This window comes from Sturnus vulgaris, chromosome Z, assembly GCF_052056855.1.
Source record: "Sturnus vulgaris isolate bStuVul1 chromosome Z, bStuVul1.hap1, whole genome shotgun sequence".
NCBI lineage: Eukaryota > Metazoa > Chordata > Aves > Passeriformes > Sturnidae > Sturnus > Sturnus vulgaris.
The window spans coordinates 59,396,243-59,421,109 of NC_142283.1; the positions used below are offsets into that span (position 1 = coordinate 59,396,243).

The 24,867-nt window shown below is 36.0% G+C and overlaps 1 protein-coding gene across 1 annotated transcript in view; it reads right to left on the reverse strand.

Moving 5' to 3' along the window:
* Positions 1-4,251: 4,251 nt before the first annotated feature.
* Positions 4,252-24,867, reverse strand: part of DMGDH (dimethylglycine dehydrogenase) — a 39,884-nt gene continuing 19,268 nt past the window's right edge. The window contains exons 8-16 of the mRNA XM_088156658.1: positions 23,250-23,419; positions 22,922-23,075; positions 21,883-22,048; positions 19,322-19,452; positions 17,221-17,438; positions 16,183-16,340; positions 14,963-15,022; positions 5,668-5,802; positions 4,252-4,995 (exon numbers count right to left, since the gene is read on the reverse strand). Of these exons, the coding sequence (XP_088012784.1) occupies positions 4,780-4,995; positions 5,668-5,802; positions 14,963-15,022; positions 16,183-16,340; positions 17,221-17,438; positions 19,322-19,452; positions 21,883-22,048; positions 22,922-23,075; positions 23,250-23,419 (1,408 nt within the window). The 3' untranslated portion in view covers positions 4,252-4,779. The remainder of the gene's footprint in view (positions 4,996-5,667; positions 5,803-14,962; positions 15,023-16,182; positions 16,341-17,220; positions 17,439-19,321; positions 19,453-21,882; positions 22,049-22,921; positions 23,076-23,249; positions 23,420-24,867) is intronic.

Sequence of the window (24,867 nt, forward strand, 5' to 3'; positions counted from 1 at the left end):
ACAACCCCCCCACACACACGAGAGAGAGATCCCTGTGTCTTCTCTCCCCCTTCAACCCCCGATCCTCTGCAAAATCATAAGCAGCCCAGTGCTTTCTTCTCTCCATTTTGTCTATTGCGATGAGAAGCCTAGATCGAGATCTGGCTGTAAGATGGTGCTTGTAACTGTTACAGTGTAGGAAGTGAAGCAACACGGGAGCAGAAATAGCAATGTTCACGTGGCTGTTTCTTCAAACCATGTAATCGTCTAAAGCAATATTGCAAACAACCGCTACCTTAGTTATCAGCTTGATGTAAAATCTAAGAGAGTGAAAGGACGGAAATAGCTGTCAACTCTGGTCAATTTTGTTCATCCATGGAATACACATAAATGTCAGTGTCTAGTGGAAGATCAAATAACCATATATTTCCCATTTAGCTGGAATGGTAAATATGTATATTCCCAAGTTTGTATCGCCTTTTGGTAACAGGCAAAAGAACAGTCCAGCTTGGGTTTTTAAAAGTCCCACAGGTCTCCCTGCTGGTTTGAAAACAACAGCTATGATGAGTGATGTCGGTTTTTTTCTACAATGAGAATGTACTACAATCTACAGTCAGTACTGGAACACAATGGTACTGTCCCAAAATTAGTTTTCTCTGAAGTATTAATTCCAGGATCACTGACAAACTGGTGACTGTGAGTAGTAGTTTCTTTTTTGAAATGTGATTCATACTGTTCAAAACCTGCAAAGTTCTGATTTCCCTTGTTTCTTGTTCAGATCTCAGGACCAGTGTCAAACGTCTCACTGAACTGTTTGTTTTTCTAACTTCTTCCTTATTACAGGTTAAATTTCATTCAAATGTTAGCATTTTCCCATAGAAACCCTTTTTGTTCTCTCAAAATAAGTACTTTGAAAATCCGTACAGTGCTGGTGAAACCAGAAATTTTGAAACAAAATTATAATTTCTATTCACATTTCGTATTTCCAAAGTTATAATGGTGTTCAAATGTAGCTATCTTCATATTTCCTTGTAGAGAAGTGTCAAGAGTTGTGTACTGGTTATCCTAGCCCACTAGAACTAGATAACCTTGTTGCCTGACCATAGTTAAAACATTATATTGAACTGTCTTAAATATACACTGCAGATACTGCACAGTCACAGTCTGGATGTTGCTGCCTGACATATTTTCTAGTATTTTTGGTTTTTTATTTATTTTATTACTAGTTGAGGGAATTGGAATCCCAATCAGAAAAAAACCTATTTTTCTCAGACAGTTTTCTCTTGAATCAAAAGAATAAATCCAGGAAATAGTCAATGTTCAGTCTCTTATGTTTCAGTTTATCTTTTCCGAATTTGGGGTTGAATAATTTGGATGCTGTTTTGGGATCAGTGATTAAAGAAGTCATGACAGTGACACACAAGGTTACAGAATCAATGTGGATTTATCATGCCATACAAAGCATGAACTGGACACTTTTTGCCATAGCACATGGAAACTTGGAAAAAAAATTCAAATAGTAATAGTAACATCTGCTCTGGTGTGCAAAAGCTCTGGAGGTGGAAAAATATAGGAAAATGGCAAACAAAAATGTCTGAGAAAACTGCTTTTTACATCTCCTGATCTGAGTATTTCAAGAAATTTCGTAGAACTGTCATTTTTTCACCTCATTGCTATGTGTCTCCTCTGTTAGCTGATGAGGTTGAGAAAGACTCTAAAGAAGTCCCTATCAGTCTTTCTACACTGGTATTTGTTCGATTGGTTAGAAGCCCTCTTAAAGCTCAATACTTAAACATTCTTGCTCTTATTCACTTCCTCTTGCTGTGTCTTGGCACAAGTTTAGGCAACACCATATCTCAATCTGTAATGAAAAGAAGTGACAGGAAACTACAATAGCTGCTGAACACTTCCCCCACTTAATTTCTTCAGGTTTATGTACTTTTTTTTTTAATGCTTTTAAAGGATTGACTTACAAATGTGAACCTGTATGAGGGCATGATTTGTAAAGCTTTGTCTTGATAGTTTCATTTATCCATGCTGTGCAGAATGCAATGTTGAGCGGTTCTGATGAATATTCAGCAAGCTGACTTGGGTATCAGAGCAGTAAAAAGAAGCCAGGTCAACTAGAAGGCACTTTCAAACATTGCTATCACAGCTACAGCACTTCTAATTCTCAGCCATCCTCGCTTAAAACTACTTCTGATGTCTCTGCTCCTGAATTCATTGTTAAAGAGAAAGCACAGACATCCTTAAGAAGTAACAGAGAGATACTCCATTTGCCTTACACGTGGTCAGTGATGAACGAGAAGTTGTTTTAGTCTTGTAAATTGGCTGCAAGAAAGAAACTGTATTGCCTTGACCCAGAAACAATGACACATTGTTACCTTATCTAAATCTTGAAGTTAAATGAAACTTAGAACCATGGAATATGCTGAATTGAAAAGGATCCAAAAGGCTCACCAAATCCAGCTCCTGACCTTGTACAGGACAACCCCAAGAATTACACTGTGTGCCTGAAAGCATTGCCCAAACACTCCTTAAACTCTGACAAATTTGGTGCCATGACCATTTACTTGAAGAACCTGCTCCTGTGCCTAAAAACCCTGTGGGTGAAGAATATTTTCATAACGTCCAACCTAAACCTTCCCTGGCTAGGCTTCAGTCCATTCCCTCAGGTTCCATCATTGGCCACCACAGAGAAGTCTGTCCCTAAGGAAGCTGTGACCTCAGCCACTCCTCATACACTAGCTTTCACTAATTGTCCAAGCCTTGATCTTGGTGAGACGTGGGTGACAAGAGCTGTCAGTGAGTAACCCCGAAAGAAATCAGTGTCTGGGCTTGTATATAATACTACACTGTAAAATGAGGGAAGTCTGCATCAGCTTCACAGAGAAATTAGGGGTTGGGAGGTTACAGCTGGAAATGCAGTACAAGCTGCTGGAGAGTATGCCTACGCAGGCTCTGAGTTCACTTGACTGCAGGATTTTTATCTGCTATTCATTACTCTTTGCTCAGGCTACAGAAAGCCTGTCCTTCTGCAGCCAGATTGATCCAGCTGACATATCAGCTTTCTTCTGAGTCAGAAAAGGAGTTACAAACTTGATTTTAACTGTCAGACTGGGATATGGAGGCATTGTTGGAACATTTTTGGCATAGAAAAGCTGATTAGGAAAGTATAGGTGAATCTGTCTGAGTAACTGTTACACTGCATTCCGGGATGTGGTGTCAAGTAAATTTGCATAATCTTGGGAAATACTAAAATGTATGGTCCTAAGCACTGCTCTTTTCTTCCATAGTCTAAATAAAACCATATAGCATCATGTTCTACTTCAGATTTCTTAAATGCTCACAGAGTCACAGTGGTTAAGTGCCTCATTACAGATAATGTTATCTTTATAAAAAGTAACATTTTGATGGTTCAGCAAAATAGAACTGAATCACTTATAAAAGTATAGCAGAGAATAATTTCTGAATAGATTTTTCACTCAAGATAGTACTGCATGCAAACTTGGCAAAGCTCATATATTAAATTCTCACTTGCTTTGCAAAAGATATTCAAAACAGCACAGTGTAATGTCAGCTTACTTTATCAACAGTGAATGTTCATTACTCAAATTTTGTTTCTCCTGGTATACAGTATTTATACATTTGCTTCTTTGCTGAAGGTTTAGAGGCACCAACTCCCTTGAAGAAAGTGCATTTTGGACATGATTCATACATACTTTGAAAGCATTTATCTGTAGCCTAAAGGACAGCATTACTAAGTTGGAAATTTTAACATTATTATTCAAAAGAATTGTTGAGAACATTATTGAATTCCAGATGAGTTTTTTATCAATTTAATATATTCCCATCATACACACTATCCTAATGCTGTTTACTTGGGTTATTGAATATTTAACACTTAATAAAACTCCTTTGCTGTGAATTTAATTATATTTTTTCATTGCTAATATTTCTGTGTAATAATATATGGCTCTTAATGTTGCTTCAATCTATAATTAACAGTAAGAAAAAACTGACCATCTTTGGTGCCAGTCTAGTGGTTCAGATTTAATACAGTAAATCTATAATTTAAGCTTTGTTCAGAAATTGAATAATAACATACTGTTTGCTGTAGAATATTACATATAATATGCGAGACAATTTATATAAAATAACAAAGAATTGGCTTCCTATAATAATTTCATTGAGAAGAACTAGATTTTGCTTTTCTATGAGAATTTCTGCCAGGCCAGGCTGACATGCAGAGAAAAAAAGTCAAGATTCCAGTTTACCTTTAATATTGCCTTTATTATTTAAATGGTTAATGGGATGTCTTTCCATTCCTTATGAAGCATTCTGTGTAAAACCAGTGACATGATTTTATGGTAAACTAGCTATTCAGGTGTAAAGAAGGCAGGATAAGCTACTTTACCTCAAGGGCAGGCAAAGGAGGAACTGTGAGTGTGAGGGAGGGGGAGGAATTTGCTATTGGACAGAGTCAAGCACACATTTCTCCTATGGATTAATGCAGATCTGCCAACCAATGTGGGAGCAAGCTGGATCAATAATGTACTCATTCCCTGCCACTTTCTGCTCACAAGTGCTTCTGGGAAGCAAAACACACAGCTCAGCTCTCTAATGTGAACAGCGCACACAGGGAAGTAGGAAGTAATGCCATTGAATTTCTCACTCATGTATTGCAATGAAGATCTTGTGTTTAGTAATTAGAAAATCTGAGTAGCTTAATTCTCTTAATTTTATGCATATTAATGGCACTATTTCCTACTGCACAATTTGCTGTATCCTCATCTGTGTTTATATTTTGGGACTTTCACCCTTTCTCTGAAGGCGCATTCTTGTTGGTTCAGTCAGCATCAATGGCTCCTGTATAATGGTTGCTGGATAATTTTTACCTAAAAGTTCAACTTCCAATTTCTGTCCAACTTTGCTGAGTTCCATGGGAACATATGCAAAAGCTAGACTCTGCTGAGCTCCATAACTGAAACATCCAGATGTGGTATTGCCAATAACCTGAAAAAAACCGAAAACAATTGTATTCATTTTCAAGATGCAGTGAGATTTTCTGAAAAAAAACCCCAGCCAACAACCCAAACAACTAGACATCTCACATTTTGGTTTATACACTTCAGACATCATGCAAGTTTCAAGTGTGTCATGCAGCTCATAATATTCTCAACAGAGAGTAACACCATCTGAAACTGGGAAGTTTTTGCCTTTTGAAAAAACACCCTGTTCTTACTATGTTCAATTAAGTTTTCACTGGAACATGCAATACATACAATACACATGCATATGTTTATTATCTATAATAATTTAACTGCCTGTGAGTATTTCAACACATAATCTGTGCTGAAGTGTGGAGCCCCAAAACTTTGCTGCTGTTTCATTTCTTTTGAACAGCAGAAGTGTTTTCTTAGGACTGCAGTGAACTTGCAGAAGAAAAGAATGGATGACAATACTTTAGTCTGTTCCGACTCATTTCAATGACTTGACAGCATTTTACATCTTCTCTGTAGGTATCTAGCTAGCCTTTACTTCTTGCTTGAAGATGAGAGTGCTTATCATAGTTTCAAATTGTTCTGTGCCAGTAAAATAGAAATAATGCATTCACACTTGAAACACAAAGATTCTGTTCATGGAGAATTAAGACTGATTTTTTGCAACACGAGCTATACTCCTTGCCTTGCCATTGTGCCACACACTTTCATTTCCCTCTGGATCAACATTATCTGTTTCCAGGGTGAGATATACCAGTCGTCGTTTGAGCCCCTTTTCTTTAATCTCCTTCAGTGCTTGTTTTCCTGTAAATTCTGCTGCCTGAAAAATTACAAGATAATGATTATATATATTTATTTGGGTTCTCCAATATGTTGAGATATAAACATTTAAATGTATCTTAGTGTGTTTGCCTGTCAAATAAGTATTTAGTATGAAATATAGATGAAATCAAAACTTTGACAGATAGTGTATCTTGTATCTTGGTATTTTTATACTGGTATATTATACCTTTTTAGTAACTTTATTCTCTTTATTAGTTTTCCTAGATCTCAGCCTTTGATATCCATGATTCCAACATAGTGAGCCATGTTATAAGACTACTGGCCCAGTTAAGGTTGCAAGCCAGAAGACTATACATCATTCCAGTGACTATGACAAGAAGTGAATTCCAACACCCAGATCCTGAAGTCTGGGCCTTGCTCTGTCAACATGCTTCTTTTTGAAGCCATCATCAATTTGTGACAGTAACATGTCAGTATTCCACTTTGATGTCTCTGCCAGGCTGCACAGCTCACAGTTTACTCCATATTCTTGTTTTAAGGTAGGTACATTTTTTCCCATATCTGCCATTTAATGGGATAATGCAGCATGTTTTGTAAAGAATGCTGCTATTGTCTGGAATTTTCTTTTTCAGCCTGCTTAGAAAGGTACAAGCAGATTCTCATATTTCCAGAAGAAGACTGCACAAATGTGTGACAAGTATGGAGGTAGTCATTGGCAAGTCTCAGAATCCTCAAGGGTATATAGGACAGTATTTACTGTATCTGATCACACTGAGCTGATTCCACTAGCCGGATTCTGTCACAGAATCATTTAGGTAGGAAGGGGCCTCTAAGCTCATTGAGTGCAATCTTTCACCAACCACTGCCTCATCAACTACAGCATAGCACAAAACATCGTGTCCAGTTGTTTCTTGAACATCTCCACGAATGGTGACACCACCACCTCCCTGGACAGTCCTTTCTGATGCTTAACAACCCTTTCCAGGAAGAAATTCTTCATTATGTCCATTTTTTTCTCCTATAGCATAGATCAGACAGAACAAAAGAATTGTATTCAAACTAAACTGCCAAATACACACAAGCCTGCCCCATGGGCAGAAATATAGTAGCAGTTACAAAGTCCTCTAGCCTTCTAGCCTTTGCTTCACTAGCAGTGAAAGTCATTTTAAGTTGATCTTGGGTCTGAAGCAGGAATTATGTTAATTTCATGAGTGCTTAAGGGAAAATAAATGAAATATTGTTGAAGTGTTCAAAAATACTATTTCTGGTAATGTTCTTTAATTTCAGTAGAGACTTATTGTACTGTCAGAATTACAAGCAACACATATGTGGAATAGATATTATATAGTTAGTTCAGGTGTTCTTACATTTCTTAAGGTCCACGCAAGCCCATATGTAGGCTCAGAAGAAATTATTTAAGTGATGAAGAGTTTTTGCACTGTGAAAAGCTAGGCTCTGTTATCACTTGTGAAAAACAGCTTATGAACCAGTTAAGGAGCAGTTAATCTGAAAATCAAGGTGGTTCAACTGGGGATAAAGCAGATACTGCACATGAAGATCAGAGCTGGCACCCTTTGTGGGGAAAAAAGCATGAAGTACAGCTCAGATCAGAAAAAAGACTGTGAAGACTCATTTTAGAACATAATGTCAAGATGCTGCTGCAAAATATAAAGCAAAGATCTCACAGCAGAAAATAATCAGCTACTTTTCTGCTTCATGGTACGTGCAACTGTAGGAAAAACCTACAACTACAAATGCAAGTAAGACTGTATACCATAGCATGACTCACAGACTAAAATGCTTTGCATAACAAAGAGAAATACCAAGAAGTAAACATTCTACAGGGATACTGAGCACCGAATCAATTCCTTCCTATTCATGCTAATGTAGTATCAGGTATTTAGTCACATGGAATGTAACTGTGGAACTAAACACAAGTATTCAAATACAATGTTATATGCCCTAGGTATGGGAACCACTAGAACAAGCAGCTAGCAGGCTTTAGAATCTACCTAAAGTGTGGATCATTTTCTGCCTGTTGCTTGCAGATACAAAATTAAATTCTTTCCCAATTAATTTTAACTGGGCCAAGCTTTTGGCCACCTGGAATAAACCACCGCATAGCTATTATGCTAACTGAAGATGCACATGGAAGATTTCGTGTAAAGCGCTTGTTCTTTGCATTTTTCTGATTATTGAAGGTTAAGAATACTCCAGTCTTTTTAGAATGATGGCTTGGAAAAATATCCAGGACATAATCTAGAATTCAAACTCTACGAAATACACACCTCTCATATATATACAGACACTGCAAAAATGTGTGTATCTATTTATGTATAGATACATAAATGGATGCGTACATACTTGAGCACTATACGAACATGAATAAAAATGTATGTATGAAAATACATGTATATATCTAATGCACAACTACAAAAGTCTATAGTTACTTTTAAATATTTAAAGCACCTTCTTAAATTCCAACTATAGGAATTCAACAAATTCAGTTTACTTTTTTTACAGTTCTTGGGTACCCATGGCGATTTCACTCAAATGTATTCCCACCATTATTCATTTTTGCTTTTTAAGAGTATGTCCATCTGATTGTTCATTCCAGTCAAAACAGAATTTGGGAGCTGATTCATTCAACCTCAGTCTGGCTATTTTTGGATGCTTCCTCTTTCTAGGAGAAAAATAATCAATTTGCATACTGCTTTTATTTGCTTTATCTTGTCATACAAAATATGATTCAAAAAACATCCTATTTAAACCAGTATAATCCAATAATGAATATAAAGAAAACCCAAAACCAACACAACAGAAGAAAAAGAACAGAAACAAATAAAAACACTAAATAATTTCAGCCTTTAACAAATAAAAATTTAAAGCTGCTCTTCACTCTCTGAGTTAAAAAAGAAAGTACTTTATGTGTAGGAACAATGTAAAATGTTTGTACTAGTTGAAGTAAAGACAGTCCTAAAAAGCTAATATTAAAATACAGAAGACTTTCCATTACTTTGGCACGAATTTCCAAAGCATTAAGCTTTGGCAGATGTAATGTTTTTCACATAAAATAAAAACACTTCTTAGACAAAGTGTTAGATAAAGACAAAGATAAAGACAGTATCTACTGCTTAACTTCATTTTATTTGATTGAAGTTCACCAGATAAAAAGATGGGCTGTTCCTTTTTATGTGTGTGTTAAGTTTAGATAAATCTAAAATGAGAAATCATTTCACAAAGACAAATCAGCCAAATTTTTAAAATAGCACATAGTTAAAGGCATACCACTGATTAGTTAATCTGTTAACATACACTATATATGTGTTGGCCTTATCCTTCTTATCAGGCTTTTACCTTGTGTTAGTTGCCATGTGTTTGATACCACAAGATAAACTCAGTTTTTAAAAGAGTTTATGAGACAATAACCAATGTGATTTTTTTATGCACAGCAAGATAACTTGAAGAGTTTAACTTACTGTGTTTCAAATGTACCTGGCTTTCAATGGCACCCCAAACTAATTCTAATCCTTTGTAAAAACCTCTTCTAGTTTAAGGGAAGCAAAGGAATAGAAACTATCTATAAGACTTTCAGAAACTTTTTTTTTGTTTCTCACACCGTGCAGTTTATCAGAATAAAGTCAAAGTGCCTAAAAAGAAATATACTATATCTGTTCAACAGTTACTTGCAGCAAAGATATACAACTCTCTCAAAAAGGAACTGCTGTAGTTTATTCAGTATACCATTCAGAACTGTGGGCAAAGAGCCAATTCATGAACACAAAGTCACCCCACTGAGTAAAGCAGCACCAACAGCTGCTGTCATCTACCATAACCATAATGTTACAACACTCTGGAGGAAGCTTCTATACAGTATTTTGAAATTTTTTGTAGCTAGATGCTCTTTCATTATCTCAGGGTAACACTTCAAATGATATCTCCCTCACCAGCCTGATAAATGAAGACAATTTTTCTTCTCAGAGAGCAAATATTTGACAAGTTTCTTTTTCTGTAGCAAATCAAAGCTACAACTTACACCACACAAAATTTTGTAAGGGAGGTGGGAGGTGGTGTCTGTGTGTATGGCACCTGCACCAATGCATCTTTCATTCAATCCACCTAAGCCCTTCTTGTTTGCAGTCAGCTGTAGGAAATTGATATGATAGATGCAACCAATGAGTTACTGAGTTATTTTGGCTCAAAATCCCTCATTGGGTGCTTATTCCTTTAGATGGCCAAACAAGCACACATCCAGATGTACATTTTATACAGATAACAAAATCTTTGCAGATCCTTTCTAGTATGTTTCCTAGCCTGTATAGATTTATGGATTAAGTCCTCTGTTTTTCTTAATAAGTCCTCTGGACACCAAATGAAGTCATGATAGAATACAGTTCCACTCACTCTTGACATTAAATTTGAATGGGGACAGGACTTAAGTGGAAAAGTATGCTCAGTATGTTATAACCATAGGAAATGGGGACTAGAATGGGGGGAAGGGGGAAGAAGCACCACGCCCCATCTCAAATTTCCTATCAATCACTCCATCCTTTTTCCTGTCCCCAGGCTCCTTAGCCCTTCTTAGCCCAGGCAGTAAAGCCTCTGCTCTTGCTTCTTCCTCCTCTTCCCTTTGTTTGTGTGGAGTAAAGCTGGCACGGAACACAGTCTTATTCCAGGTTATGGAGTGGGGTCAGTGACCACTATTGTAGTCATTCCTCTCAGAACAAAAGGGATGCAAGCTGGAGAAGTGAAGCAAGGGCAGACAATGGCAGCCAGGGGGAGATGCGGGAATTCTTAAAACTCAGGCCGTTCCACACCAAGACCATGGGAACATGAGCTGGACTGAAACAAATGAGGGACGGTTTTGGCAAGCAGCCAGGACAGAAACAAATTACTAGATCCTTAGAACTGCTCATCCTAGTTTCCTGAGAGATAGCATCTTACCTATTGTTATGTTGCAGGTTAGGTCAATACTCAAGGACTAGATCTTTTCATTCACTTACCTAATTATGAAGCTGATGGGTGTGACAAGACTTCAATTCATAATGCATACCAAAGCAATTAAATATTCATGTGTCTAAAAGGTGTAACAGTAAAAAACCACCAAATATCAAAGTGAGAAGAAGAGGTAGCACTTGTAGTCTGAGAGATGTGTTTTGACAAGGACATTCAGGCAGTCACTGAGCAGGGGTGGAGTAGATGAAATGTAATTAGTGATAAGCAGACAATAGAAAAAAAAAAGCGGGGGGGCGGGGAGGAGGAGGGGAACCTGCTAGAATAGACCTAAGAAAAAATAAGAGATTCTGTATGTAGAAAAATCTGGAAAGAAGTTTGGAATTGAGAACAAAATATCCGCTCCACTAAATAAAGAGGGCTAAGGCAAAGAAACGGCGTCCAAAAACAGGCAGTTTCTCCTAGTGGAAACAGACGAAATATGAGTTAAGCATTCGGATCCTGACCTATAAGAGCACACTAGAACAGAGTTCCAAAGGGTTTCTTTCATTTACTGCACTCCCTTCCCAAGCTGCGTTGTTGTTCCCAAGTCACTGTTTCTGCAGGGACCAGGAGGTGGCAGTCTTGGATACAGCAACACAAGCACAAACTCATCAACAGCCAACTGCGGGCTTAGAGCTCAGAAAAATCCTTCTGAAAGAATTAATTTCCTTGGGCTGGTATGAAGGTTTTTCACTCTAGCATCAAGTTTCATGGGGATTTCTGTTCCATTACAGTCAAATGAAAAATAAGGTTATTTTAAACATCCAGAAGTGATATACTGTATCTTTGAGCACTCAAAAACCTGACCAAGTGCAAATGTACAGAACAGTATTCTTGGATGTGGACCAAAAAGCATTGCGCATTTTCTTCCTTAAAGATGGTCTGTGTATTTCCCGGCACAGTGACTAACATTAGGACTCTACTGAATATTTAGTAGCAGAGTGCTTATTAATGAGATGAGGCTATCTAACAACTATCTAACTAACTTACTAAATGTAATTGAACAGCCAAAAGAAAGACAGCAGGTATTTAAAAAAAAAAAAAATCTCTAAACGGGACAGAATTTTGTTGCAAAGTTGTGAAAGCATTTTATACTCTAAATTATAAATTAATCCTGTTAGCGTCCCTCCACTTTTGTTAAATTGCAGCCCATCGTGCTCATGTGTGCAAGGAAGCAACTATAACATTAGCGAAACAGGGATTATCAAACAGCCTCTAGAGGAAACTACCTAGAACAATGCATCAGAGTTACTGACAAAATGAAAGTTGACACAGAAACCCTGTGGAAATGGGTTTACTTATTGCCATGATATAATTTAATACCCTGTGAGGAAAAAGAAGCTTCAGCTTTGAAGAGGTTTTCGTATTATTCATCACAAAAAAAATTACTAGTCCGTCTGTACATAAAGATGATACGTACACTAAACTTTCTAAACAAAGAGACCATCAGAACTTTATGGAGACTTTACATCTCTTTGTATATATTCTCCAGATATTTGAATGTCCTTTCGTAGAAATTAAAATTCTTTTTGATCATATTTACCTTCACTGGCATCTGGCTCTTCATTCATTTTCATCTGTTTAGAAACTGTTTTCATTTTCCATGACATACCATTTAAGATTCGCTTATGCTGAAGTCTTTTCACAACTGTTTTGTGAGCTATTTCAGCTGCTTGTTGCACAGTAAGAAGAACTACAGTAATTAACTGAACAGCGCCTTTTGGTTCTAATTTACCCAGAAATCATCACTTTCCCCAGCTGAGGGCGCATGCTTAAAGAAATAATCCTTGTGGGGAGCTGAACAGACCAAAATGTCAAAAAGAAGTATTTAAATATCTGCTACTTGTAATTTTTATGTCTTTTACCCTTTTTTGAGGGGAAAGTTTGCATAACAATAGAAACAGGTAACAAAAGAGTGTTCTGCTTTTCTTCAGTCATGGCAACCTGTAAAAAATGGTGAGGTCTGTGCAATGCCAAATGTGCAACAAAACCAGAGGCATGGGACTCAAACTGCCAAGAATCAGAGTAAATAATCTCACATTGCATTTCATGCTACAGTGTTTAGAGTGCTTCCAATAGCTGAATTAGCTCAGGTACCTCTGAAGTGTCAACATACAGTCACAATGCCCTCATTTAAGTCAATAAAAAAACATTGATTATTTCCTTTTTCACATTAGTTCAGCAAAACTGGCAAATGTTTCAGGCTGACACACTGCATTTCTGTGGGACATTCATTCATGCCCATTTGTCTACAATGTGAGTACCTGCTCTGGAGAACTGCTCCAACCCTGCATTTCAATCATGCAGAGAGTGTGCAGAGCAACTAAAGAACGAAGTGCTTCTTGCACACTAATGCCTTCCTATGATCCACATGGCTACCTTGGCAAGCAACAGCTTTCCCTGCTTATGGCTGCTTTCCTACTTATACTAAAGAAAAGGGAAAAAAAAAATTCCACCCAAAAAGACAACAAAAAACCCCCAGAAAACAAACATGTATCAAAAGGAAGTGAAAAGAAAAACAAGGAATAGTAAAATATTTTTATTGCCTTTCCTGCAATTCTGCTTATCTCTCCTCAAGATGGAAAGGCTTTGATTTGTAAATGCAATATAATTCTAATCTATAAAATTCTGTATTTCCTTTGCATGTGTCACTTCCATGGATTAAGACAAAATTATACCACCCAATGGAGAGACCTGTAACTCCACTACATGCAGAAACTGCCATTGATATCTTTGGAACACCCTACCTCAATCCTCCATAGGTTTCTATAGACAGGTTCAACAGCGAGAGGAAAAACACTCTCCTGAGCTTGTTCTGTTATGTTCAGTGGAATTGTCCCATAAATATAAAAGCATCCTTTTACATTTAGCATGCTTGTGTAATTCTTTCCTGTGCAAAGTTTAAGATTTGTTTTTATTTAGAGCTGTAACTTAAAGTTTGCGATTCTTTTGGTCAGTTCTACTGTGCCTCCAGGTAACAGGGCAAATATATTAAGGACCATTTATTACCTGATTTATTACCATTTCAGGTATAAATGGAGCATAAATACAACCAGTTTTTTGCTATACCACACTGCATCATTGTCAAGACTAAATGTTTTGAAAACACTTTTCTTCTTCATCTCCTTTACATACTTTAATTTACAAATTCATAATTGAAGCAAAAGATCAAGTCAGAAATAGGTCATCATCTAGGAACCTCACTTGCAATCTCTATGACCAGATTTTTCACATTAGAAATTTCAGATCCATTGTGCAGGCAACTACTGTTTGAGTTGATGGAGTAACTGAAAACTGCAGATGGCTTTAGATCTGCACAGATTTCACCAGATTTCATGGTAAGGTCCTCTATTTGACAGAGTTTAGGCATACAGTTTGTGATTCATTTAGACCAGGAAAGAGAATGACAAGCAATTTTTTGTATCTCTTAGATTAAAACAGAATTTGAATTTCTAAAATATTAATTTGAAAATGTAAAATGCTAATTAAAGGAGATCAAACAACATCTTTTCTTTTTTACTGCACAGTTGAATTCAACTAGCTCCATCCTTTAACCTTTAAATCAGGTGAAAACAAGTTATGAGCAGAGGACCTCTTCAGAAATTCCATTAAAAACTAATTATTCTTTTAACCAATACACTAATTTGACTTATATTTAACTTATTTTTGTAAGTTGTCCCTAGCAGTTCTAAAAAATATACTTCAGTAATTGTGGTACCAGAGTGGTAGGGAAAAAATTCTAGAGATATCAGCTTTAACAAGAATGAACAGGTAGAATACTAACACAGTATAAACAGGTTTGTTCAGCTTGTGCATATGTGTATATATAGATATGTATGTACATAAATGTATATATATACGATATGGTTACAAAAGTACATGAATGAAATTTCTCTCTGAAAATAAATCACAAAGAGTTATTTTTCACATAGATAACATTAAGCATTTGCAACTTCTTGATCTAATGTATAATTTTGTTAGCAAGGAACTTGGGGAAGATTTTTTCCAACAAGTTGCTACTTGTAAAGTAATTATAATTATAATTATAATTATAATTATAATTATAATTATAATTATAATTATAGTTGTGTCTTTCATTTACTAAACCTATTTTATTTTCTAGCTAATGGCATTTTTCATGTTCAAACAATTAAGGAATAATCTTGGACATAATACAACATTTCGAAAATAGTAATACATACCTTATTTAGCTTTACAAAATACTCCAGTCCAGCTTCCAGGGGATTAGTGTCACAGTTCATCTGTTAAAAGATATAAATTCACCATCCATACATGATGGACCATCATAGCTTTTAGACTGGGGGGGTGTTATTTATTCATTCTATACATCCTTCTATTTACTCCTGTGTCATGGTCTTCCACACTGTGCATGCACAACTTCTGTCTGAATACACTGCAAGCTCCCTACATGGGATTTGGAAAATTTATCAAGTAACATGCTTATTATGAAAGATACGTAATATACAGATATGTAAACCAGTCACCTAAGTTTCTATATGCAAAGTAAACACTTTTCAGTAAGAAATAAGATTTTTCATCAAAGCAGAATGGAGCCTCAGAAGATTGAGTAACTGAGGTGTGCACACCATTTGCAACACAGTGGAGTGGCTTAGCTGGAGAGGGAAATAAAACACAAAGACAATTTCATTCATCACCTTCCCATTAGCTGTAGGGGGAATAATTTCTTAGGCAGCATTTGAAGAAAGAATGAAAATAACTAGCAAAATAACAGGGCAAACCAAAAGGACCCTTAAATTCCCACCATTTCAACCTCTTGAGTTCTTCCATTTCCAAAGGAAAAATTTATGGTAAAATGAAATTATACTGATTTCCCCCAAATTCTCTAGGCCCTCCAAGTAGTTCTTTATTATGAATGAGAAAATTCTGCAGGAACCAGGTAAAGGGAAATGAAAAAGTTCCAAAGACATTATGAAGCAAAAATAATTTTCCTCTCATGACACAGTTATTAGGGAAATAAAACATTTTGAGAACCTGTTAGCCAAACGTTTGATTTTAAAACACTAGAGCTCAGCAAACTCCTCATGATTTTGTTATATGCAAGAGGAAAACCATCTGTGAATCAAAATAAGTGTTTCTTTGCCAGCAGTGCAATGTAATATACCAGTTGTTTTTATTTAGAAAATCACCGGTAAGAATTATAGCAGCTTTTCCTGCTTGAGGAAAATTTTCTTTTCATGCTAAACTCAGAAAATGGTACAAATAACAACTGTGCTAACTGTAACTAAAAGCTGCATAGTCATAACAAAATAAAAAAATAAAATTAAAAAAACCCACGAACAAAACACCCCCTGCTCCACAAAAAAAAAAAAAAAAAAAAAAAAAAAAAAAAAAAAAAAAAAAAACCTCCAGAAAGAATAATAAAGAAGTTGTATTTCCTGACCTCTGCTCCCCAGGCTCGGAAACCCTTTTCCAGCCTCAAAGCATTTAGAGCATATGTTCCAAAGTCATCAATTCCCTCTTTTTGGCCAGCTTCCATGATTGCATTGTAAAGAGCTACAGAATCTTCTTTTCTATGGTAGAGCTCCCAGCCCAATTCACCTGTTACACATAAAAGATTAGTATTTTAATCAACTCAGTTAAATGATCCTAATAAATATACTCCTGTCCTTGGTCAAAAGTGAGGATCAATGCAGTAAGTGTTAATTCACACTCTAGGGTCAATTCTATCATACAGCAAGTCTAATTCCCAGCAAGAACTACCAGAGGATTTGTGCCCTACATCTTAAGCAGTGGTACTATTATTCAAATTTAAACCATTAACTGAAAACTGTGGGTAAAAATCCATCAAAACAACCGATAAGAAAAGGTCATGTAACCAAGTCACAAGGAAAAATTAAGGACATTATAAACAGATGATGACTTGGCAAGTGATCAGCAAATGTAACTGAGAGTAAATAAAAATAAGTGTATTTAACATATTTAGCACAACAGAAAGAGAATAGGAATTGCAAGGACTTCAGCTGCTTCAGAATGCTCTCAATTCAGTCTATTACACTCAAAATAGATGCAAAAAGAAATAAAAATAAAAATTAACTGGGAAAGCCAAATACTAAGCACTACTGCATTACATTTTCAAGGCACATTACCAACACTAATATAAGGTAATCCAAAAACAATTCTTGACGTTCGTTTTGCAGCAAATACCAAAGAGGTTATCAGAACTGGCCTTTGGTTCTGCAAAATAAATATTTACACTATAGGGTATTTCTAGAGAAAAAGGTCTTGGAAAAACTCAGCACAGACCCTGACTATATTACATTTGAAAATCAATGTACCACGATGCCTTCCATACTCACATATAAGATGTAGCAAACATACATCTTATGAATACATGATGACACTTAGTTTTCAACATAATTTTAATGACATTTATTATTTTATTAATTTTCTCTTTCCTTAAGTTTTTTCTACTGCTTACCTGTGTAAGATATCCTAATGGCAGTAACATCAATGTTGGAAAGTTTCAGATGTCTACACTGGAGAAACTTAAATGAAGCATCACTTAGGTCTTCATTTGTCAATTTCTGGAGGACCTGTCGTGCATATGGACCTGCTACACTAAGTACTCCCATCTCATCTGTCATGTTTTCTATTTCAACTTTGTATCCACCTCTTGTTATTTTCTCTTCTATCCATCTGCACATAAAACATAACACCAATGTTACACTTCTTATGAAAAAGAAAAGGAAAGAATTTCGTAAGATTTTACTAGGAGTTCTCTTTTGTTAGTGTTCATTTCCCCAGCTGCTCCCAGTCTCATACTCTCAAAACCAACAAAACCATGTGCTACATTAGATAGACGAATTTATCGTTAATGTTAAACAGAGTTTTCTAGTGAGACAATGATACAGGAACACAGGCATCTGAGATACAGCCCAGGACATAACAGCATTTAAATGGGTGGAACAGTATTTTTAAGGTAAGAGAAAGAAGTGATCTCCTACAATGACAACAGATTTGGGTTTGGATCCAGAATATGTTAATAAAATGTCAACATACAAGAAAAGTAAGGAATAAACACTTTGAACATAAGAAATCTCTAAATAAATTTCTGTGGCAACAGAAATGTACAAGCAGGTTTGTTGCTTCCTGAATACAGCATTCAAAGTATTGGCAGGAAATTCAGTTAGAATTTAATCAAAAACAACTGCAAATTATCTTTCAGGAAGCTCAGAAAATGTAAAAAAAAAAGAGTATATTTAAAAATCTTATAGAATACTACATTGTTAAGCAGTATTGGAGATCTCAGGCCTAGGCAAGTACCAAAGAGGACTGCAGAAAATCTGTAGGATTAAACACATTAGATCTGGCTCTGCCATTTGGTTTCTGAATGTGCCAATGCTCCTACAGATTCCTGTGGGGCTGTTATGAAACGCTACATTACTCTTTGCCTGTTAGAGTAGTGAATTTCAATCTTTAATGTGTTGATTCATTTTTGATTAACTGACTTGCCAGCAACATCCGATAAGAAGAGCACTAGAAATGCCAATTCCAATTATCATCTATGAGAAGTAATTTATTGAAGCCATCATGAAACTGCTCCTTTTCTTTCTTTCTTTCTTTCTTTCTTTCTTTCTTTCTTTCTTTCTTTCTTTCTTTCTTTCTTTCTTTCTTTCTTTCTTTCTTTCTTTCTTTCTTTCTTTCTTTCTTTCTTTCTTTCTTTCTTTCTTTCTTTCTTTCTTTCTTTCTTTCTTTCTTTCTTTCTTTCTTTCTTTCTTTCTTTCTTTCTTTCTTTCTTTCTTTCTTTCTTTCTTTCTTTCTTTCTTTCTTTCTTTCTTTCTTTCTTTCTTTCTTTCTTTCTTTCTTTCTTTCTTTCTTTCTTTCTTTCTTTCTTTCTTTCTTTCTTTCTTTCTTTCTTTCTTTCTTTCTTTCTTTCTTTCTTTCTTTCTTTCTTTCTCTTTCCTCTTCTCCTCTCCTCTCCTCTCCTCTCCTCTCCTCTCCTCTCCTCTCCTCTCCTCTCCTCTCCTCTCCTCTCCTCTCCTCTCCTCTCCTCTCCTCTCCTCTCCTCTCCTCCTTTCCTTCTTTCTTTTTTTCTTTTCACTTTGTGACCTCAGATCCCAAAGCAGAAGGCATTACAACAGCATCAAGAAGAATGCACTGCCTATCTGTCTGGCCAGGTCAGTGCCTCTGGGGTCATGCCTGTTAAGAGCCAATTTTCTTTTTTGCGTAAGAGAACACACTAGAAAGGAACGGCTATGCTGTATTACATCATGCAATGCCAAAGACAAACAGGTCCAATAACAAAACACGAACTACCTCCAATAAAGTATATTACATAACTTCTAGCAAGTTCTCCATCTTTTTACATCAGCAATAATTCAATATCCAACTGCTTATACTTCAGAATTCAACTCAACCAAATTTCTAAGAACCTAAAATCAGTAAGTAAGTAGAATTCTCGTGAACTTTGTAAAAAAATTGTTGAGTAATAATTGAGAATTTGGAATTTTGTAAAAATGTTTCTGTGCTAATGTGACTATATAGCATTATGTACTTACTGCATTAAAAAATACACTAACCTCAGATCATGGAGTTCTGACCCTGACCCAGTTACAAGCATGAATTCTCCAGGATACAGCTGAGAGACAGTTAGCTCAGCATAAACTTTTCCTCTTGGTGTTAACATATGGCTTATATTTGTGGAACCAACCTACAGAGTAAAATTTGTGATTATTAAGAATGCAAAATAAAACCTTTGAATTCTTAAACAACATTAAATATATGACTATTTGTCTTCATTTGAAAAAACAATTTTTTATGTTTGCTCTGCTATGCGATAATAGTAGTAGAGAGATATACAACTGGCCAATCTCGAACTTCAAAGTAGAAACATCACTTTTTCCTTTATAGAAAAAATGGAAATTAAAAAAAATAAGATAAATCAAGACCTTTATAAATATTTCCTAATTATGCATTACACAAGGCATTCTTAAGCTACATTTGTTTTCATCTAAATAAAAAATTCTCCATGTAATTGACACGAATATTCTTTTTCAATCCTGTGAATAAGGTTTTAGGTCCCAAGAGAATAACATATGCTTTTCCCCTTACTATAAAGAGAGAAATACTGAGCTGGCTTATGCTTTTGTGGCCCTGATTTATGAATGCTTTTCTATTTTCGTAGTTGCCAAGCTATGAATCTATATCTGTGCACATTTGAATCAGATTCTGTATTGAAACTCAATCCCTAGAGACAGAATTTCAAGTAACAGTTACTTAGCAGTGACCATAAAACACATACATGTTCATACATATATCATCCATAGAAACAGAAATATGAATGTTCTGCTGTTATGCTGGCCTGGTTCCAGAGGCAGAATTTAATCTCTCTGCTTTAATCATTCTGCTTTCATCAAATCCTGTCAATAAGCCAGCCAGCAGACAGATTCCATACAATGAACTGAGAAAGGAAAAATATTTCAGATACTAAGATTATTTGGCAGGTCTTATTACATGAATTAATTATGCCACAGTTACTGGCATATTACAGGCGTACAGCTGAATTTTCAGGACCTGATGCTGGTCACTCTCAACCCAACTGCAATAAAAGTGTATCTCTGGTAACTCCACTGGATTATTTTATGATGGAGATAAGCATGAATGGTATTAAATATCAGGCAGCTTAAATAATAACAGCTATGAATGCTGTATTTTTAAGTGGACTCTTAAAACTGTACCTTCTGCTTTGCCACCTAACTTTCCCTCAGTGTTGCTGATTAAACTCCATAGAAAGCACTTGTTCTCATAATTTCCTGTTTAATCTTGATTTCTCTGTACTACATAAATCTATTCAGCAAGTATTATCCATGCCCAGTAATGACTCAGTTACCCTGCCTCTACCCCAAACTAGACTGAAGACAAACTTTCAATTCAAATTACTATCACAAAGGTAATACAGAAAAAATATGACTACATGGCAATTCAGGTTCTTTTTTTCTCCTACGATATCAATCTTGTGCCTTCCTAATGAGTTCACTTTAACCTTTCAGAAGAGATTGTCTACCTTCAAAAATATAGTCTCAGCATACTTGCTGTTTCCCTATGTTTTCTCGCTTTGGTGTCTGAAGCAATGAAAACTGCTACCTACTGCAAATACTTAATGAAATTCTGTGCTGAAATGACCAGCCCAAGTCATTCTGCAACTGCCAGTCACTTCAGAAAGGAACAATATGCTTACTGGAGGTGTATCTCTAAAGTTAAAGACACTGTATGAGAGTGTTTGACAGAGCAGGAAATAAAAAGGACTTGGGACGAAAACGTGAAGACCAAGAATAAGAAATCTGGGGTAGTTTGTCACAGTACGGCATTTTTTAGCACAAGATCATACTCTGAGGATCTATGAACGCCACATTTGAAAAAAAAAAATGTATGTGAGGTGAAAGTGGAATCTCCTGTGTATTTGCAACCCTGCCTGCACGAGGCAGACAGGTGTGAAACAGAGTCAGTATGAGTAAAGTAAAACAATGGGTTGCATTTGAAAAAAAAAAGCCAAAGCTCTTCCCTTGGGAATTCATTCATCTATGGTCAGGCAAGAGCCCCCTCCACTCTTCTGCTCTGCTGCTCTAGCTGCTACTGTAAAGTGCAATTTTAGGTATGCAGCTGCCAAGCTATTCTACTGTAAAAAAATTCTACCTAGGATTTGCTTGCATTTTTTAGAAAAATATTTGAAACACAGGAGGCTGTCTGAACATAAGGAAACATTTTTTTACTATAAAGTGCTAAGCATAGGAAACAGTTGCCCAGTTAACTCAAAAGCTATCTGAACATATTCCTAGGCAATGAGGTCCAGATGACACTTGTCCAACAGCAGGTTGGACAAGGTGATATCCAGATGTCCCTTCCAACCCCATCCATTCTGACTCAATGATCTCTGCCAAAAGGAATTTCTGTGTGGGGCTAGTCTAGTATAAACTCCACTTGTGTGCTTTTGAGTGCAATAAATCTGACAAAGAAACTTCTCTAAAGGATCTGTGTATTTAGTATTGAAGAAATATGGGAATAATATTATGGTTAATTTTCCATATCTGAAACAGAGCTTGTCTAAGTTCTACATTACAACAGTTACCACTGTCCCATTTACCTTTGGAACAACATTTGCAAACAGATGATCAAGCAGCTTAACAGAATCTGTGCCTTTTACTTTAAATTTGCCAAATGGTGACAGGTCAATCACACCAACTTTTTCCATAACCTGCTTGTACTCACGACCCACAGGGTCAAACCAATTTGTGCGCCGAAAGCTGGGTCTGAAACAGAGAATTTAGACACATAAAACATAATTCAGAAATTTTGTGCTCTTTGCAGTAAAATGTAGTTTTCAGTTTTTTCAGTTTAATAATCATCCAAAAGAAAGAGACTTTCCTAATTGTAGGTACCTTACCCAATATTTTCCTTAGTCTAACACAGCTTAATAATTAAAATTCTTTAACAACACAGAAAGATATGGGATGATATTATATCAACCTCTTTGTAAAATAAACTGTGTTCAAATGTTAGAATAAGTAGTGGTCTATCATGAGTAAATTTACAGCATACTTTGTTGATGAATCATTTATTTAAGTTTAAGGTGACGAAGGATTTATTTCTGAACAGCAAAGTGTGTCTCTTTATTCCTTTATGAGCCTCATTTAGATTAGACTCCAGTATCCCCACAGAAAATATTTATTTGCTGGAAACTCCCTGATGCAGGCAGATAACTAGGTGGGCAGGAATAGAGAAGGGAAAAAAAGCAAAGAAGATTTGGCTTCTCTTCTCTAGACACTTACACAGAGAGGAATGAGATTTTTCATTAAAACCTTATACTGTGCTGCTGATCAAATAATAAGAAATGGAGAAAACACATATTTACAATGAAAAAATTGTTTTCCAAGCTCTTCCTTGAGCTAGGTTATTTCTTGGTATCTCAAATCTAGAACAGATACAAGATATCTTGATGAGTGTTTTGAAAAGTCTGCATTATCAGAATAAAATATATTCTAAAAGGTGAAAAAAGCAAGAATGGAAGATCAATCTAATAGATACCTGTTGCTGAAATGAATGATAAATGCATGCTTCTCATTAAATTTAAATGCTATCATGACAATTTTTCAGGGGAGGAAAATAATAAATATTTAATTTACTTGTATCCAGTCTCATCTCCAGGTTTGTAGAACCAATGGGGTTGCTCCCATCCTGCATGGAATCCCATTGAACATTTTGACTTTAGCAAATCGTACAGCCCACTGATTCTCTGAGTTGGTCTCCCAGCAAATCTTTCTTCTTTAGGGTAACCAACTAGAGGGAGGGGAAAAAAGAAAACAAACAACAAACCAAAAATCACCAAATGCTATGGCATGCTAAGATCATAATCCAAGATACAAAACATATCTATAAACACAGAAATCTAAATACAGGCTTTGCTGGAATCCATCTTCAGGACATGAAGGTATTTTTAAAATATCTTCTTACCAATGTTATTAAAGCCATAAGACTCTCTTGCTTTGGCTGCTGTGTATTCTGTAGTGGTCCACTTTCCATAGCGGTTTGGATCTACTTCTATCAGGTCAAATGGAGGTTCCCCCTCAAGGATCCAGTCACTGAGGTACTTTCCCATGCCACCAGCATGTATAATGCCGTAACTTAAAAAGAGGAAAAGGTCATACAGCACCAAGTCTTTTATATTTTGCTTTAAAAATCAGACCTAACATATACTACTAAAAGAAACCTCAAGGTATTTTACATTTTTCCCTTTTTTTCAAAAAAATTGTTCTGTTTTGACTTATTTTCAAAGATTAAATTCTGTATTAATGGATATTTCTGCAGCTCCACTGTCAGCAGCAGAATGTCACTGGTAATGTACAGCAGTTGCACTTTAATGACAAATAATCATTAACACCAAATGATTTAAAACTTTTTATACCTCTATCCTATCATCATGTCTTCAAAAATTGTCAAAAAATCTTTCCAGCTAGAATATGTGAAAATTAATTCTTCGTTGTTTGTGAAATGCTCGCATGAGCACAACAGAAAAATCTTTGAATAAACAGTTAGTCTGTCCCAAATCAAGTTTAGATTAACATGCAGCAGTTAAGCTATAGACACTCATGCAGAATAATGAACCCAAAATCAACTTAAGTTGCTGGTCATCAGCTTTGCAATCTGAACTCTATGTCTTCAGTTAAAATAGGCAAGGACCTCACGAAGAAAAGAAAAAGAAGTAATCATTTTAAGAAGAATGAATCCATACTAGCAATGATATGAATGATATAGTATCTTATCCATTATTTACTTATTTATCTAAGTAAAATAGAAACATCAAAAAATTGAGTACATTAAATAATTCTGCCAACTACAGTCAGTACAGTGAAGTTCAGCATGAATCTTCAGACTCAGCACAAACTTCTATTACTGCCGTGGATGCAGGAAGGATGAGTGCTTGTAAACTGCCACTACAGTTAGCTGTTGCTGGTGCTAATTCAATTAATCAAGTCTTAGTTATTTATGGGTATAAGCTTTGGTACCATGAAAGCTTATGATGCCTTCAAGTGCAGCTCCTGATGAAATTTTGGTCAGTTTAGGAATGGTCTGTGTCATTCACTGCAGCCAAAAGCAAAGGAGAACAGCAAAGAGATTGAGTGGCGACAGACCAAACATGATGAAGACTTTTAGCTTCAGCTGAAGACTGATGAGCTGATGGCAGGGTAACCCCAGGAGCAAGACAGTGAGTGGGAGGCTGCCCTGCTACTACAGGTACAGCCCTGCAACTGGACTGAGAGGTCTGCAGTGACTGTGCAACCCATTGATTTTGGTGCTCTAAGCTGGGCCTACATTATCAGAGATTTTACATTACCCAGGGTGTCCATATCCCTCTTTATCTCAGAAAAGAGGGAGCTGATTGTGTAAATTCAACCACTGCAATTCTGCTGCACAAGAATGAAATATGTATTTCATAGCTACAAGTAGCTATGAAGACTGATACAGTGTAGGAATCTCAGCCTTCTTACGATGTAGACAAAACTTCCTTAATGAACTGCTTTTTCCGGTTTTTTTCTCTCCTTCCAATCCCCGACAGATTAACTCCACATTG